Raw genomic sequence first — 20,461 nt, forward strand, 5'->3', positions numbered from 1 at the left:
GGAGATGACTGGCTTTAGTAACAGATATGCATGATATCCATTACCCACCACTCATACTACCTATCACACAACCTACAGACCAGCCAACAACATGGCTTTGCACGTGGGAAATCCAATGAAACTAATCTTTTGCTCTTCCAAAATTATGCCTTTCGCAAGAAAACTAAAGGTAGACACAATTTATCTTTACATTAAATCTAAAAGGCTACGAAGTCGATCCTCCATTGTCTTGAAATTCTAGCTGCCTCTGTGATTACTCTATGTATGTTAAAATCGACCCTGTCAAATTCTCACCTATTTCATGTATCCCACAGGCCTCGCTATTGGAGGGCCCTATTTCTTAAATGTGTTTGTAAATGGTCTTCTGGAAATGGATGAAGACCTTAAGATATTTCCGGAAATTCAAATTCTCTGAAAGTCCTTGAAATAGATTACACTAAATAGACGTATAGTTCGTCAGAAATAATATGTCTGTGAACTTCAGTAAATATTCTACCGTTACTTTTAATAGAACCAAAGTCTCTAATTATGTATTCATTCAAAGACTTCATAATAGACGGCCGTTCATTTTAGGACTGATATAAGATTCTATAGTCACCTGGGTAAGATTTGCAATCTGGAAAATAAATTCTTGGATTCATGTACAAACTTCTCAAAAGCACTCAAAGTTTCAACTTCGAATTGCGGCGTTATATGGCAGACTACTGATACTATGAACGATTGTAAATTCTAATGTGCAGTGCCTAGATCTCTTAGCTAAAGAATAATAAAGACCAGATATTATGGGCACGCCCAAAATGTTTCATGAACTACACCACCACAAGAAACAATAAACAATGTTTCAAACTTATCTGATTGCAAAATCCGATTTTTTAAACCTTCCAATGCATTTTTAGGCTTATAATTTAACTTTTCTGTCTATAAACATAATCTTCTTTAAATACAATACCATGCCGATGGTATGAATAATTTTATAAGTGTATAAAATTATTATTGTAATAGAACATATTTTAAGAAGTTTGTGCATTTCCCTTAATTTAGTTTCAATTAAATTACATGTAAAATTTGTAAAGGAAATAGGATCCTGGAAAATTATTTTGGTAAAACAAGCTTTCGTTCACTGGGAAGGATAGGAAGGGATCATATGGATCCACAATGAGTATGCTACTGTGCTGTTTAGAGTATTTTATGAACATATATGGATGCTCAGGGAGTATACTATTGCAATGTGACTGTGTAGGGTATTGTATTAATATGTAAGTATATTTGGTTTAGTTTTTTTTATAAGAGCTATTATTTAACCCTAAATGTAGTAGTTATTCATCGATCTGAATGTAGTTGACTGGGATGCTTCTCTATTAGTCACCAACTAGAATCTAGTATAAATGTACTGTTTTTTTTTCATACTATACCAACTAATGAAATAGATTTATTATCTGTATGTTTGTAATAAATACACTATCAAAAATAGTTATTTATGGTGAAAATAGATTTGTCCATTTAAAAAAAATAATATATCCAATGGATGGTTGGTGCCGATCATTAGTGAGGTTGAGTGGTAGAGAGGGCTAAATAGCCCTAACTCCGCCTGTTAAATAAAGGCATATTTCATTTCATTTCATTATGTTTTTTTTTGTTTTGAAACACAAAAATGTATAGAATAAAATAAATGTTTGGAAATAAATCAAACGCTTAGAGAAATTGTACTTTTTCTCAAGGAATAACTGTATGGTTTTAATGTTTAAAATCGTAATTATAAAATTTTAATTAAGTTAAATATTTACTATTGATAAATGTATAACATTTTACTATATCACTACTAAATATTGTAATATGATAAAATAACAATTTTACTCAAGTAATAAAACATACACCTGTAATACTATCATTATAAAACATTATAAGGTAACACGTAAATTTATATTTTTGATGGCTAGTGAATAGATCTTGTATTATTATTTATATCATTTTTGCAAAGTTACGCGTCTGTTGAGACGTTGAGTACACCTCTCTTTTAAGATTATACTTTAGAGTCTTACTATACTAACTTACTTAGTATACTTAGAGTATACTAAGAGTATACTTAGTATACTTAAAGAGTATAACTTAGTATACTCTTAGTATACTTTACTTAGAGTCTTTGATGTGAAAACTATGCAAAATATTAGTTTTGGCCTTCTTTTTTGACTACTCTTTGTCACTTTGAAGGGACTTTGACCCCAGATTCCAGAAGTTAAGTTTAAGACAGCATCAGTTTTTAGACGCAAAACTTAACGAAAGATGTAATGGAGCTAAACTCAACATTCATATACATAAGTTAATTTACGGAGTACTCCTGTTAAGCAGGCAGTATATCTTTAAGGACACATTGTGCCCTTAGGTCTATTTATTTTACAAGTAGTATAAAAGTTACTCTTTTAAGGAATGGCAAAAGGAAAACAAGTTATATTTCAAAATTGTATTTCAATTTACATAGATGACATACATACAAGAAAATACTGTTTATTTCATACTTATGTATTAAAAATATAATTATTTACATTCGTTTCTTTAGTATTAATGTTCTTAGTAAGCTGATTAAAATAAGTTTAATATTATTACACTAAGAGGCAAAAACAATTGTCTGAAGTTAGTGTAATATTCTTAACTGCATGTATAAAGAATACAACAGAGCCCATACAACCATAATTTATTGAAATTACATTTTATTTCATACATTTATAAAAGTCCACACGTTCCGCAATATATTTGGGTCCAATTGACTTTCACAATCTTTGATGCATAATGTATCGTTAATAAATACATTGATGCCATAAAGCGCTATTTGAGCTAGTAACCCATATTAAACAATATTATATGATGCTACGTCTAACATAATATAGATCAAATAAAGTAAGCTGGCTGAATAGATTACATTTTTAAACGTTGCTGTAATTATAAACGTGGTTTTTACAAAATAATACTAGGTACCAAGTTTCAGTAATATAAAGAAGATTTCCATTAATTCCACAACTATGTACATGAAATATTTTCTCAGTACAAATATTTCGTGTAGTTATATATACTGTGATGGGGTGAATTCAATCGTGCTAATAACATAGACGGGAGACAGTGAATTAATATGTATATACACCGTCGGCGGCAAGATCCTCTTTGATATGTACTAACAGTAATTTTACCTTACCTCTGTGAGTTTCTGTTTAGCAATACACCCGTAGCATTTACACCTTAGGTCTACTTTTTCAGGAAACCGTTGATACTGTCATAGAATCTGTATGGTTTTTTGTTGTCAAACTAGTAAATAATGGTAATAGTAACAGCACAGCTGATAAACTACTTTGATGGTAACTGAAGTATAATGCTGAATACAAAATATCATAGTAATAAAAGCGGTACATAAACGTATTCATTTACCTTCATCAAGTATTTTGTTACGCATACGGGTAGTTCTTCCCAAACCTTTGGCAAAACTGTGGTCTGAAGACAGATAAGTTAGTTTCTTTACCTTAATCTAGACGTAGATTTATTTAAAGATTTAAACTGAAATATTCTTCAAAACATTAAAACTGACCAATTTATAAACATATATGCGCAAATAAAATTACACATGTATGGTATTATGTCTTTATCGTGTTGCATATTAATTTTTTCACAACATGTATTCTAATACGAAAGGTTTCTTACATCATTGTATCAAAATTATTTATGATAATTGGGGTTTGCTATTTATTCTTTCAATAAATTGAAATAAAATGGCTGAGATTTTTAATATAATAGAGATGGTACCATTTGTTTACATCATTTTCAACAAAGAAATGAAGAGTATCAACTGAAACTAAAAAATGAGCAATGCAATAGGAATCATGTGTAGGTCAATGTTACTTAATTTATATTTTACTTCTTTGCAATTTCTAACTTGGTTAATCACTATTTAAAACTATTTAAATAGAGAGGTCTTTTTTTGTCTGAATAGTTTGAAATATGTTTTGCATTATCAATTGTTTCCCCTAATAAAGAATGATCGTTTTAACATAAAATGCGAATGCAAAATTGGAGATTGAAAGTTATAAATGGACATTAATATTAACTGAGTTTAATATAGTTTATAATATTATTATAATAATCATTTGCACGTTAGTTGGAATCTACATCAAACATCGTTTCTCTAGTAATGTGATATTTTCCTTTTTTTCTAAGAAAGCACCTTTTTTCCTAAGACTGAACCACATTTTTTCATAGTAAAACGTAAATAAATATTCTTAATTCTTTTTCGCGGAATAAAACCGACGTGATGACAACGACTTTTACACTTATTATATAATGCATATTTTAGTTTCTACTTTGATATATTAATTTGAAGCTATGAAACTATTTGATTAAACTAATCAGGATTTGTTGAATTGAAACGTCTGTACTTCCAGTTGGAGGGGTAATGTAACAAATAAGGTTAACATAGAGCACATATATCAAAATATCTGGTCTACTCTTAAGAACAATTGAGTTTACTAACATACATGATTCAAGGTAATTAAATTGTAGGGTTTTTAAATTAAACTACCAATAACTAAAACATATAACTAACAGTTCAGAAGATACAAATCCAGCAAATCAATTTAAAGCAAGCATTTCACTAATATCCAAACTAGTTATGACCACATTTTGGCTCAAGAGTTTAAAAGTATACAGAGTGTTGATACTTAATAAAAAGAAGTAAAATATATAGATTTCATAATCACAATCTATAATACCTAAATCGGATACTTTACTCAAACATCGACTAGTGTCATGACGTTTCATTTGTCATGTAGCATATTTGAGAATAATATCAATTACGGAAGCTATCAATGATTTAGAACATAATATGGCTAATATAAAAAACATGCTATACACTTTGGAAGAGTAGCTTTCCACGCCTAATCGCGTGTATGTAAAAATTAATGTTTTAAACATAATTGTGGCCTTAGACATTAAGAAAATAATTGAGTCATTAATTACAATTTGGAGAAAAGAAACGTGGATACAATAAATAACACCTTCCAAAGGTAACTTTTATATATATATATATATATACAGTATATATTAATATCATAAGCAATAAATAATAAATATATTATGTGTAAAAGGCATACTTAAAACTATCTGGAAGTCCAAAGACAAAATAAATTGCAGGAGAGGATTAAAAAGTCAAATTAGTATTTGGACATATAAAAATATTGGATAACTGATATAAAAATATTAGCTAAGAACGTATTTTCCAAGAATTACTTATGCAGTATTAAACAATATTGTTTCATTTATTATCTTAATACTATTTTAAATTTAAAACTCTCATTGTTACGTGTTTTAAATTTTGGTAAAATAATTAATTTTAGTCAATAAAATAAAGTTAACATGATGGTTGAATTTTGTTAATTGCACCAAAAGTTAAACTTGGTGCTTACTGGTCTTCTCACTTACAATTTCAATGCTGTATCTTATCAAAGTAAATGTTTTTGGCCTGGTTTATAGAGTGGAAATAAACACAAAATGCACATTCATATAGAATATTTGAAAGTATCATCTGTTCACAGATTATGTTTAGATAATAAGAGGGTTCAATATGTTTTGAACTCAAAAGACTCATTAATATTCATCATATCTGAACGTTTTGCTACTCTCATAGAAAGTACTATACATCATGTCTGTAAACGTAATAGACTTAATACAATAGGTGGTAGAACACTAAAATCTTACTAACCAAATCACCTTCCAAACCAAAAAATAATCAGATTTTTATGGTCATATTTAGAGATTTAATACAAAAGGTCAAACGCATAGAAGGGCTTTATCTTATGTAGTCTTTGGGGAACATGAAATGTGTAGGTGCTGTCGAGAAAGGAAACTCAGGTGCCCAGAAGTCTCTTTCAGATGACCATTATCTGTGGAAATAACGAACTAACAGCGTTACATGTTGGACTAGTTCGTGTAAATTGACCAATACATTAATTGTATTGTTCCACTAACAGAAAAAACTGTGGTACGTATGCAGTTGCCAGATTAGTGTATACTCCCATTAGAGTGAAGCTAGTGTTGATAGGCACATGTTTAGAAAAGAGTAATCCAAATATAGACCAAGAAATAAACGCTGAGATCAAACAGTTTACCTGGGTAATAAAGGGCTGCTTAATGGTACAAAGAACTCCAGACCACAGCATAGTTTGTTTTTACGATAGGACCGAAAATTATACTAATTTCTAAAGTGAACGAACAAAGTTTCAAAGAATTCATTACAATTTATGGGATTCCATTAATTGCCATGTTCAATTATTTTCTATTGGTCACGGGATAAAATACTTGGAATAATCCTGGAAATTAAGTCCTTTTAATACGTTTTTAACTGTTACCTAATATTTACATTTCCAACAAATTCACGTTTTTACTCTCATATAACACATTACTGATGTTTAAAAAATAAATCACTTATGAATTGAACTAAGGAACACAAACATTAAATTTACCAACGACTATAAAGAATTGTCTGCGAATACTGTTTCTCAGTTCTTTGTGAATTATCCATGCTTCTCACTGCCCAGCTCCCATAATGAACGTTTTCAGACGACCCAGGCCACCCGACTAGGCCGATCCACTGATAGTGCCGTTTGACAGCCGATAACACTGACCGCCGGCACATGCGACGGTTCCGAGGCGATCCCTGGTCAGTCCGGATCGTATCGGCAGTCGATCCTCAGCACCAGAGCGATAGCGGCTAGGTTTAGCACGGCTATCAGCAGGAGTACACCGGCCATGACGGTATTCTGTGGAGAGACGAAGAGTGACCCGAGACAGAACACGAAGAGGATGAGGTGCAGCACGACGGAACACAGCCAGAGGATGGTGAGAGGAACGGCCACGCGGACCGTAGGACCCAAGAAGCGGAAGAGCGAGAGTGGAGGCGCACAGGTCGGGCTAGTGTAGCCGCTGAAACCGCGGCTCGTGTGGATGCTCACCGCTGGAATATACAACATTTTATTATGAGTAATGCAATTTGGACTATTAATTATTAATTCGATTTGGGTGTGTAGAAATCTTATTTTATAATTTTAGTCAATTTAATACATTATGCTACGAGCATCATTTTAGGAGCTTTATTATCATTTGTTATTATGCTACATTACAAATCTTCTGAACAGAGCCCTCAGGTATTGATTGATATATCAGTGTATTATTATTGTGAAAGAGAGAGGCAATAGTTTTGTCTTTATTTTACAGGTTGGCACGGTGTCTTAAACAAGTCTTACTTTATTGACTCTCTTTAGAATAACTTTGTAAAACGTGACGATATGTTGTAAAACAGATGTTAATTTATTTTTTTCGTATTGAACAGTCACGCAAACAATTACTTCTCTTTCTCAGGCATCGTTCCACTGAGAATATTATTTAAAGTAGAGTGGAGTGGAAGTCCCGATCAAAAAAGCTTTAGAAGCAAATAGGTAGACTCCCACAATTATTGGGTTTATACATACTTACTCCGGTTCATTTATTGGTGATAATGATTTTGAACTATCCTATTTCTATCATTAAGTTTTATACTAGGTTATGTTTTATTAAAAGTATATAATTATATCAGCTTTTAAAATACTACAGTAGTATACTACGTCTATAATATATGTACACAACTTTTCTCATGACCGAAATGATCTGGAAAACATATGACTAAAAGTAATATTTACCAGTTCAAACAATATATTTTTACATATAATGCACACTTTGTTACGTTACATTATGAGCACTGACTGCTAATCTAAGCTTATAATGACAACCCTAGACAAACATGAATGAAGTATGCAAGTTTACATTAGTTACTGGTTATTAGTTATTGGTTAGTTTAGTTTAGTTGTCATTTAGAAGATTTCTTAATTATATTAAAACTATATTACATATCTGGAGCATGTTATTTATAATACTTCAATTACCAGTAAGATAATCGCTTTTAATATATTTAAATAAAGCTTCTAATTATTCTTAATTGTAGAAAACTGAATTCCTATACATTTATAGATACAAATTCTAAAACCTAACGTAACAAGAAAGTTGTGAACAATAACCAGGCTTTAGATTTTATTCCATTTTCAAACTTTAAGAGGCATTACTGTTTGAAAGAAACTTCAAAAATGACCATCATTTTATAAACCTGTGGCAGAACTTGAATATAAAAATTAATAGCCAGTATTTAATGTTTTCTGAAAGATAGATGAAAATTGATGACCACGCTTTTTAAAATTTTCTTCTGCTTAATCGTTTTAAGATACCAGTATCGGGCTTAGTTAATATGGACTGCTTGTATATTGCTAATGTTTTGAAGACCAATGAATTAAAAAAGAAAGAACCTGCGGCTGCTACTGTGAGGACACCAGCCGGCATCCCGAGGCCAAGATGGAGACGACCTCGCTCCTCTATAAAAGCTACTGCTCCCATCACTAAAGCTGATATACCGCAAACTATCTGCACAGACAAGTAATAATTTATATACAGTAAACAGAGGACTAATAATAGAGATTTATAAACAATTATTCAGTACAAAGCTCTCTTCAATCGTTGTTTTTTCATCAAAATATTTGCCCTACGAATTACTTCAACTACTATTTTGCACACAGCATGTATTACAGTAAATATATTAATGACACATTTCAGTGAACTTTATTAGTCTAGATAATAGTTTATAGCTAAGAGCAATGATGATTTATGTAGCTGTTGACAGGTTAGGTCTGTCAATAAACATACATTTGATTTATTAGTTATCTTATTATTCGTAATTTTAAGTCTACTAGTAGAATATTCTTTTTTTTAAGTAGTTTCCTTCAATTCCTAGAATGACGATACTTTATCCTCAAGGTAACGATATTGTAAGTAATCACATGTTGTGCCTAATTACAATCCTCTCTAAAAATTCCTCTTTAAAAAAAGTAGAAACTAAAAATCCGTTTTATTTACAAATATCAACTTATCGTTAAAGTCCAAATTCATCAACATACACATAACGTAGCTATGGTGGGAGGGCTATGTGAATGTCAGTTCAGCCTAAATTCTCATTCCTCTTAGAAAATCTGACGATGTCGAAGACTCCTGGTATCAGGAGTAATTTTCGACTTGAGAGCCAAAACATTCGGCCACAAAGTACGAGCTACTTCCGCAATAATGTACTGAATTCTGTTAGAAAAATTTGCCTACCTAGCCAAGTAGCCCCTCAAGCTCTGTCCGTAAGTTTTAGTTTTAATATTATAATATTAAAATAATATTATAATAGTTATAAAGCCAAGAACTTATTAGAATTATTAAGATTTATGTATCGTATTTTATTGTAAACGATAAAAATATGCGTATGTTATTGTTTTTTACTATGCAATTAGTGATCTAGCATGTGTTTCACCCATCTATGTAAGCAGATTTTATTTTGTAATTCATTTCTCCGCTTAAAACTAATTACAATTTGTATTGGCAGCATTACGTTGTAGCCACTTTCGTGGAGTTATGTATTTTCTTATCAACCATTTCTTTTCTTCAGTGTTTTTGGATCCATGAATTGTAGTTATTCTGTATAAAGGGGACTATTTATATTATATTTATTTATGCTTAAATTAATGTAATATAATATTAAAATATTCTATTTTAATTTCCTTTCCACTTTCTTACATTTACGAAGTGTGCGTTTCGAGATGCGTCTGTATCACGGCAGTCACGAGAAGAAATGCGAGAGATAGCATTAGCATAAGCAACAGGTGCTCGAGCTGCGTCAGCACCTGCTGACAATAGCTTTGTGCGACTGAGGAGAAGCAGACTGAGCGAAATGAACTAGGAGTTCCACGACCTAGCGTCCACACGCGGGACTTTCTAACCTTTTGACTTGAAGGATTGAAACCCGTGCCCAACGAATGTCAGACAATTATGGACTTCTGGGATTTCTCTACAGAGTGAGAAAACGGCAATCTGAACTCACACAAGTACATCAGTGCGGTTCAGTTTTGTCAGCACGCGCCGAAGAAACTCCAGCAACCGCATTTAATACTACCGCATGAAGGAGGTTATTAAATGCTTTCAACTTCCTTAACTGGTCATGCTCCAGTGGTCCTCATCCTTACTAGAAGCGATTTCATCCGCAATCTGGGTTGCTATACACTCCTCAGCGTTAAAACGGATTTTTCACTTTCAAAACTAAGTTCCTTTATTCTTAAGTTGACGGTTAAGACATAAAGGGACCAACCAATTGTCACGTAACTTCAGCTCCTTTGGGAAACCTTACGTTGAGTAAAGGACTAGATACTAAACTTAATTAATCATCGGCGTTGTTTAGTCTCTTCCGACACAGATAAAAGCTGTCGCTGTTGTAGCATTTGCTACATATGCAATTTAAAAACGATTTACTAAATATTGGTGGGAGAAATAATATGCGAAAATATTTTAGAATTAGTGATGACAAAATGTAGGTAAATTGAATTATGTAATTTCTCAAGAAAGTGTCTGCGTATGTAGGATGTTACAGTAAGACAGTTTTTACGGTAGTATACTTTGTTAACAGGTATACAATGAGAGTTGACTCTTGTTATCTCTGACCCTTTGATTGGATAGTTTGCTTATTATAGTTAGCTGGTTAGTGGAAGGGGTCGGCTTAAAAACCTACGACACGCGCTTCTTTGGCGTCTTTTAAGTATCTATTTTTGGTAAATCGTTAGTGGTTTGCGTTTTATTTTGACGTGACAACGTCTTAAATTAGGTTGCGGCTCGGAGTCACTCATGAAAAAGTGTAACGCCCAGTAACGTTACGATGCCCGTCCAGTGGGTCCGCCCGCACGGGATCCGCACGGGATAAAGCAGATAACTGTGGGTCCGCCGCACGGGATAAAGCAGATAATTATGTTTATTCGTGAAAATGTGGAGTGCTTAGATTCGTCATTTACAACAACTACAACAATAAAGGTAAATAATTGTACACTGATATTTCATTATCGTAAACTATGATTGATTGATTAATTGTTAGATTGACACAAAAGTTGAGAAACTGAGTTTATAGGTTATGTCATACTATTGACAAATGTTGATAGTGTTAAGTAAATTATTAGTTTAAATCACTCTGCAATCAATCGTAATTCAGTCGATTGAGAAGAAACAGCGCGTATTGCTAGTCAAACATTTAAAATAACAAATTATAACCTCTAACCTGTCATAACAGTGCGACCAAACAAACGAACTAAACCGACCAATCACCACGCGCGGAGTTAGAATTTAACTGTGTTTAGCAAGAATTTCAAATTCCAATTTTAGTAAATGTTTTATTCAACTTTACCATTTACAATAACAAATTTTTAATTAATTTCAAATTATGTACAATGTTTTAGTAAACAAAATATATTTGTATAGTTAAAATTTGTGCAATTCTTATTTTCATTCAATTCCTTGTTCCTATTGTGCAATTTAATAATATTCATATCAATAAATATTCTACCGAGAAAAAGACGTTGTCACGTAAAATCTTCGCCCGTAAAAACCGACTTTACAGGCAACCATAATGTTTTTTTACCGTACCATTCTGTTTGGGAATTTGCGGATATTGAATAATTTTGTTTCAAAGGGAAAAAAGAATATTTGAATTCACTTAATAATTAACACAAGTTTTCATGAAAGTTCATGTCGTTGCAGGTATTTCTCAAAGTAAAGTCTCCAAATTTTGGTATTATTTCAAAGTTAATTGTAATAACCAGTATAAAACAGTAACATGAATTTGTATACATCAAGACACAAAGTTCTTAGTAAATATTTTTTGGTAAAACATAATTAAATTACAGATTGAACTTCGTGTCTGTACCAATAGTGACATGTTAAGAAATAAGTAATATGAAGAATTTTCAGGAAATGTTTAGTTCAATATTATATTACCTAATTTATAATAGAGAAAATTACATCTCATTTTGAATTAAATTATAAATTTTATTTTCTTAGAATTGTATAAGAAAGTTACATTTATAGTTAGATTTTGTTTTTCAAACAAGAAGTTTTATATGAAAGAAGAAAGTATTTTCTTGAGAAAACTAATACAACAAAGGTGGTTGTGTAAGCTTTTGTGAATTAAATCCAAACATCTAACAGGATTGTTAAGTTAAGTCCACTTTCATTTAAATTTAATTAACTAGTAATTAATGAACTGCTTGTTAATAAAATATATTTAAAGTGATTAGAGAAAATATCCTCCTGTCTGTCTATGTACCCTAATAAATATAATTAATTAGATTTTAGGCTGGATAATTAAGTGCATTTAAAGTAATAAAAAATTACGTAAATGTATTTCGTTAAACTTGCGGATTACTCTACAGCTGTGTTGTAGCGTACTCAGTCAAAGACCGAGAGCTCTCTCTTCCAGTACCATCCCAGTCAATGTAGAAGACTATACTTTAATACTATGAACAGAGAAGTAGCCGATTGTGTGAGAAGGGCATGACGTTAAGTTTGGGTTGCTGTAGAGAGTTCAACAAAGAGAAGGAAGAGATAGCATCTGTTTGTTTATTTTTCCCGTCAGTGAGAGCGGGAAGTTTGGCTGAGGAACATATGGAGATAATTATTAACGGAATGTCTTACTTACACTATGCACTGATTAAATTTTTCAGAGAGACTTTTTACGTGTTAAAGCACAATCCTAATACTTCATAACATTTATCCATGTTACTTTTTTCCAAGTAAACTTTTTAATTTGTTTTTCTTACTGGTAATGTTTAATGTGAAAAAGATAAAGTAAAAGCTAAAGGTCAATATTTATAGCATTTCACAGGGACCACGTTAAGGTTTCTGCAAAGCTAAGTCTCTTGATTAACTATGTTTTTTTTTTTTCATTTAAATCAGAAGTGGCGACAATATTAAATGGAAATTTATTTAACCTGTTTCGCAGAATAATTAGTTCAGATTGAGAGAAACGTTCGAGTGTTTTAGTTCAAGCTTTTAATGAAACTCTAATAGTAATTAACATATACTAATTAAATCTAAGTAAATACTTCTATAATTCCATGAATATTTTGCAGCTAATAATAGAAGTACAACATGATACTGCAATGGTTTAAGGATTTGTTGGTAATTAAAAATTGATTGCACAGTATAAGATAACGTGCAATAAGTTATACGTTGTTTAAGTATGGGATAAAAATAACTGAAACGAATTTAATGTTGATAAATACTAATATGTTCAAATATTACAAAGAAAAGCATATATTGCAATCAAAATAATACTATGCTGCTTGAAGAACAAGGTTTTTAACATTAAATCATGAAACTAAACAAAAATGTACCTACGTCAAATTGAATATATTAAATAAAAACTTCTACATAATAAGAAATGAAAATACCATAAGTAATCCAAAAATATTTCAAGAACATTTTGATAATTAAAATTGACATATAAATTTCAATAATATTGTGTAAATGGTTTGATATTAATATCATAATTAATTCACGTTCGGCCCTATGGAGGAATACAATTCCAAACGAAAATGGCATCTTATCTTCTTAGAATCTCATTTGAAGAGAGTGTCTCAATTATTAAAATAATAAATGATTTCAATAAATATTTATTCACAAAAAGGTCTTCCTCCAACAAAACTCGAACTCAAATCTATAATTTGCCTGTAACCACTACACAAGTATGCCCTCACTTTTTGTGAAATAATTATTTTGTATTTGGCTGTATCTGTCACACGTGTTTAAAATAACTAAACTAATATGATATGTAAGACCAAATATCTCTCAAACTACTATTAATATTCATTACGTTTTGTAAACTATTGTACAGGCTAATTTAATGTATTACACCATACATATACAATTTTACTTTTTACTTTAATTGATAGTATATTGTACCTAAATTATTTCTAGTTAGAGAATAAAACATTATTATTATCCTTTTAATCGTACTTGTGCACACTGCACAATGATCATGTATACAGTATCATAAGGGATTGGAATGATATTGCCACGGAAGTTATGCAATCCGTTTAGGGAATTTTTAATGTAAAGTAGATTTTTTGGTAAAAATGTTAGTACGATATGTAGATTTTGAATATAAATTTAGTTTTGATGAAGTTCAGCACATTTTGGGATTATTTTCTTGTACTCCTTAATTAATATTAATTATGAAGCTGATATGAATGAATTTTCATGAAATATTTACAAATTCCATACTTAATTTCATCAGTTAAGTTATATCTTTTTGTAATGAATGATTAATCCTCCATGTCTATAGTTGCAATTAATTATGTCTATATTTTTAAACTGTTGTATAGCGGTTACATGAATATGGAGGAATATCTATGGAAGAAACAAATACTGTACTACCGTAAATGATCAATCGCATTAAAACTAGTTTAATGGGATATAATGCGATTTCAAGTATGTTAACATGGATTTATATCATTACACTCTTCTTAAGATGCCCAGAATATTACTTTAAAACTATCATCTGTGAAATAATAGATGGTTTCATATGTGAAATATATAAACTAATTACTTCACTATTGTTGAATAATAAAAAGGCGACTAAAATAATAATATTGATTGGAAGCTCAAATAAGTGATACCCCACTACCTGCCCCCATTATATGGCACAATTGAACATTGCAGTTTTCAACATTCAGTCCAAATAATATAAGTGAACGATATAATAAACAATAATAGTAACAAAACTCAATCTAATATTATGTATTTATTGCTCAGTGACTGTTTCTCCTCAAGCATAAAGCATTATTTTAAAACGGATTCGATGCTGGCATTCCGCTTCCAGTCTTCTTTATCGAATCAGAACTGATGATCCAATATCTTTAACCTCGTGGTCATAACGATAGAGAGGCTTATAACTTTATAGAGACACGTTTATAATAAACCTTTAATAAAAGGAGAGATTAGTTAATAATGTATCCATGCATAATAATGGTAGCGATAAAATATCATTTATATGTGAAAACATGACTATTTAAATAGCAAAATAGTATTGTATTTGTAATATTCTAACACTTAAAGCAATGAAAGATAATTAATGACAGAATGAAACCACTAACCTTCAATTGTGAACATTTTTAATAATGAGAAAATGTTAAAGTTACGAAATATTTCAGATATCCGCAAAGTCGCGATTTCTGTAATTAGGCTAGTCAGTGAAAGGTAAATACATATTTTCAAATAAAATGACAAACTACCACATCTAAAGACGGCCAAAGTTTAAGACCATGCAGTATTTAAAGAGATTTCATGATTTTACGGATTCCACATATATTGTGAATATATGTGGTTATACGATGAATGAAATGAAACTTATTCTGGATAGATTCTAAAGTCAGAATCCTCGTTCCGTTTCAAAGTTATTATAGGGTGTAAATGTATTATGTTATAAATGCTTTCAGCCAAAAAATACTTAGACTTTAGGATTCATCCACACCAAAGTTGTCCACACACTACTGAAATCCTTAATCCTTTCAAATTAAATTTTATGTAGTGATTTAGTGAAAAATGGTTTACTTTCTTCTGCACTTTTAGAAATCTCACTATCAGATTTTATGGTTCCAAAACACTGGCACTGATCTTTAAAGTTTAAGTACAAATATTATAAAACTGTTGAGAAGATAAGAATATCTTCCAGAGACCATGACTTAGCTCAGGGATGTCTGGTATGTAATTAAATAAATATATGCATGTGACGTAGTGGTTATTTAGAAGAGAGTTGCATATAAATCAACAAGTAACTGTATACCTACCTCTATTAATTGTATATGACTTTGTAGCTTTAGATATTTTGTTGCTTTTAAATTACGAATTGAGGCTAAAAAGAAGTTTATTGTTACAAACACGTTATACGTATGCTCCTTCTTGATGACTAGACCATCACACGAGAATTGTTTCAATGTGCAATGAAAAGTACACATTTCAACTTTGTTAAACTCTCTGGCACACCAAAGAGGGTTTTTTTTAGAATTAGTAACATTTAAAACTATATCAGTGAGAAGAATGTATTATCGCTTAAAGGTTCTATTACTTATTTCTTGAAACGTAATTTCCTTTAGTCATGTCATGCAGAATCGGATCACAAAGTAATTATTATAATATGGTACAGCTTTTATAAACCCACCTGTATTGTAAAGTTTGTGTCTTACGCATTATAGAATAGCTTTTGACTGTTCAACAACAGTGCGAATAAGTAAATAATCAAATACCATGTCAGTAAAACTAAGTGTAAACATTTTTTCTTGCCACCTTAAACAATATTGAGTAGGAACGGAGCCAGATTATTAATAATCCATTAAAATGTTAGCAAAACTATCTGTTCGATGATATTGTTTGCTAACAATAAAGTGTACTTATATGACACTTTTTCAGAGACCAGCTAAAATAAATTACATACAATGTATGTTATTTACCATAAAATACAATGTTAACTGCACAGAGAATAGAAATTACAAATTGAATTACAAATCTGAACTACAAATTCACTAAATATTAAAAAAAAAAACAGTCAATGAATTGAACCAATGTTGAATATATTACTTGGAGAAAGTAATATTACTGCAAACTGCAAAAAATAGTACTGTAAAATAGGTTAAAAGTAAAAACATGTTTTTGTAAGATTACAGTTTTGTTAGCTTGATTCACTCAAACACCATATTCAGGCGGAAAGTGAGATATATTATATATAAAATATTGGCCAACCCTACAAACACCGACTGTTTTGGGTTAAAATGCGAATTTATTTCGCAATAGTCCGGTGATGAAACCATTATTTATGTGATTGACAGGGTGTCAAGCTAAGTAACATGTGAGAACAGAAAAAGGATATTATTTATTTCTTTGCCTTTTTGATACCCTTCCCTTTTGACTTCCACCAAAACCATTGTGGCTAACGATTAATTCTTTCTACGGGAAAATAATCCTCTTTATTTTACGAAAACTATTGAAAACTGCTTCTATTTTCGTAGCTGTCTATCAGTTATAAAACGTCCTTCAAGAAAATGAAATTCGAAGTTGATTACTGCAGCAAAATATATAAAGTTTTTTTATGGAAAGTAAGGTTTTGTTTTTGTTTTCTTTCCTATCAAATAAGTACAATAACATAACAATAATCTTCATGCTACAAAGACTCCAATTTATATTTTTTGTTTTTTTTTTAAGTATTCTTCGCGTTAAGAGCCATAGTAATTCGAAATAAATTATATTTTATTTATTTAATTGTATTTTATACCATCATTGTTGTTTTAAAGATTGTAAAGAAGGTATTACAATAATTCAACAAAATATAAAAAGCGTTGGGAATAACTTCGATTTGTTTAATTTAAAATTTCAATCTTTAATAACAATTCTACATTGCAATTTCAACTGAAGTTTGGAAAACGGATTAATGGATCACGAGACACCACAATATTCAATACTAAATTCTGTTACTTTTGCTAGTTGTGGAAATAATTCTAGAATCGGTTGGTATCTTGGGTTATCTGTAGGATCAATTATCTGAATATCGGAACAGCTAGACTCCAGTCATCTGATATGCTGTGGCTGATTGTTCAATTTGAAATAGACAAGCCACTTGTTATCGTCCACATATGTATAGTGTTGACTTGTTTTTCAGGAGGTGGGTGATATTTTAAATTAATTTCATAGCTACAATGTGGTTGGTTATTCATGGAGTTGTTGATATTGATTTATATGTGAAAGGATCTTAGTTAGATAATTACTTGATAACAATGTCTAGCTATGGATTAATTTCGCTTACTGACCAACACACGAGAGTCGCTGATCAAACAATCGCTTTCATTGAACATATATTCTTAGACTAGTTCTCTGATTAATCATAATAGTTTCGTAATATATAACGAAGTTAGAGACCACCAAGTGACAGTTGTAAACATAAAATGAAATTATGTTGCTAAATATAACTTTAATTAGAGAACTAGTTTAAAAATAGATTATAAAAAAATAGAGAACAGCTTTTAAACGTTTAACTGGAATTGTGTGTATTCATTAAGTAATACTTCTATAGGTTTTATTATTTGTTTGGATAGTTGAAAATAAAATATCTTTTATTCCAAAGTAAAATTTAATATACCTTCCCATGTAAGACTTAAACCACGGTTGAATGATATTTTATTGCGTTTAATAATAAAACAATGTATACAAGAAATTATTAAAACAGCCTAATAATATTACTTTCAAACCTTCTTATAAAATAGTTTAATAACGCACTTAATTTAGAAATCAGAAGAACGAAATACAACTTTTATCAAAGAAAATTGATAGGTTATCAGGAAAATCTAAAATAATTGTGAACTACAAATGGGCTAATAGAAAATAAAATAAACGCAGATGAAAAAAATAATATTAAGTGACGCAAATAATATTATTGTACAGGATCAAATTAATGTTTAATATATTTTGAACGATTTATCCCTTACTATCGATGATTACCTTAAAGTTATAATTAAAATAGATGTTAATGCAATAAAAGTGTTACGTAACGACAATGTAGTCGGAAATGATTTCCCCAAAAATACCCACATTTTGTAAAATCACTTTTCTTTCATCCAACTTCTATATCTGAAATAAAAAGTATTGTAAATCAATTAGGAAAGAGAAAACACCAGGATTTGACGAAGTCACTCCTGCGGTAATTAATAAAAATAGACTATTAGTCTACATAGAGGATGTGCTCAGCTACTTGATCAACTTGAGATTAAGTAGTGGAGAATTCCCTTACATTTAAGAGAAACCTTTATATAAAAAATAATAGAATGAACTCTAGACATTATTGCACAATTGCCTTACGTTTAATCTCCTCAAAAGTTTTTAAAACTCGTGTGTTAATTTTTTATATAATAAATCCTTTTAGTTACAGTACATCTGTAGAATTCTGAAGAGTATAAACGATACCTTTTTAGATGTTATGAAACAGGTTTATGAAGGATACAATATAGGAATTCGTAGTGGAGAGATTTTTGCTGACGTGATGAAGGCCATTGATACTCTCCAGCATATTTGGTTTACTTTCGAGAATGATTAATGCCTGTGTTCGAGGTATTTCTTTGAAAAATGTTAAATTTTGTCTATTTGATAGAAGTCATATTATTAGAGTAGAATGTTTTTATAGCAACACTGGTATAGTAAGACACGGTATACAGCAGGTTTCGGTATAATCAGGACCTCTATTTTTAATTTATATGAATAATCTATGTGAAAGCTCCTTTAAAATTTATAAAATACTCAATACTTCAATCTCACGCCCTTTGCATAACATATTGTTTGATAGTAAAGATAGTTTATAGCAAGTAAGGAGTAACATGCAGGACGACGGAAATGATTATTTAATATGATGGTTCACATAAAACTGTATGGTCAAAAGTATATAAATTTCAACTTGTCACCTGACATTGTTTTTACTCACCCTTTGAAGCACTATAACCTGAATTGTAAGATCCTAGAGCAAATAAAATATATCAATTAATTAGGCTGAAACTTTTCAAACTATCTTGGAACAATAAATTATTTGAATACATTAAAATTTTATTTTTGCCTAAGTCTATTTGCAAGAAAGAAGTTTTAACAGCATTATCATGCTTTGATAAGTTTAAAAATCGAATATAAAATAGAAATTCGGGGAGGAGCATACCTTGCAAGTTTAAAACCAATAATAACCCTTCTAAACACATTGCTAGAATGGTATCAAACAAAACTAAATTTGAACATACCGATCCTTCATTTAGAGAAATAAGATTAAATTTGCCTTTCAGATTTTTCAATAACATACCTAATCAAATATAAACATGTAGCTGGACCTTTTTCTACTTACAAAAAAATAAGTTATTTATATAGGACGTAGCACTAACTTACTATAATGTTTCTTGATTGGTAGGTGCTGTTTGTTTTATTATATTTTCTAAGATGATCGTTGTTTTTGTAAAAATTACAATTGATCGTTGAATCCTATTAGCTTACTTCTATTTGGTAAGTACTTATAAATTATAAGGAATCATCAAACAAAACCGGTCAGATGAAATTATAAATCAACAAGTACATTGAATAGGGTCAGAATTGGCCGGGGAGTCCTCCTTTTTGACTAACTTTTAGTATAAGATGTGAACATCAAGAACACGTTTCAACCTATATATATGTGTGTGTGTGTGTGTGTGTGTGTGTGTGTGTGTGTGTGTGTGTGTGTGTGTGTGTGTGTGTGTGTGTGTGTGTGTGTGTGTGTGTGTGTGTGTGTGTGTGTGTGTGTGTGTGTGTGTGTTATATTTAATATCGATCAATAATTTTTTTTATTTGATGTATGTTGTCACCATATGAGTCAAAATGTTTACAATTGTGATACTGATGTACACAATATACATGCGCTGCATTCCTTGGCCAGGTAAAAAATAAAAAAGAAATTAAGTTTATCCAGTAAGTGAAGACAAACATTTGTCTATGTCTATTT

The 20,461-nt window shown here is 30.5% G+C and overlaps 1 protein-coding gene across 1 annotated transcript in view; it reads right to left on the bottom strand.

The window, feature by feature from the left end:
- Positions 1 to 2,454: 2,454 nt before the first annotated feature.
- LOC124368994 overlaps positions 2,455 to 20,461 on the bottom strand; it is a 130,552-nt gene continuing 112,545 nt past the window's right edge. The window contains exons 5-6 of the mRNA XM_046826591.1: positions 8,367 to 8,481; positions 2,455 to 6,988 (exon numbers count right to left, since the gene is read on the bottom strand). Of these exons, the coding sequence (XP_046682547.1) occupies positions 6,696 to 6,988; positions 8,367 to 8,481 (408 nt within the window). The 3' untranslated portion in view covers positions 2,455 to 6,695. The remainder of the gene's footprint in view (positions 6,989 to 8,366; positions 8,482 to 20,461) is intronic.

The sequence above is a fragment of the Homalodisca vitripennis genome, chromosome X (assembly GCF_021130785.1).
Source record: "Homalodisca vitripennis isolate AUS2020 chromosome X, UT_GWSS_2.1, whole genome shotgun sequence".
Lineage (NCBI taxonomy): Eukaryota > Metazoa > Arthropoda > Insecta > Hemiptera > Cicadellidae > Homalodisca > Homalodisca vitripennis.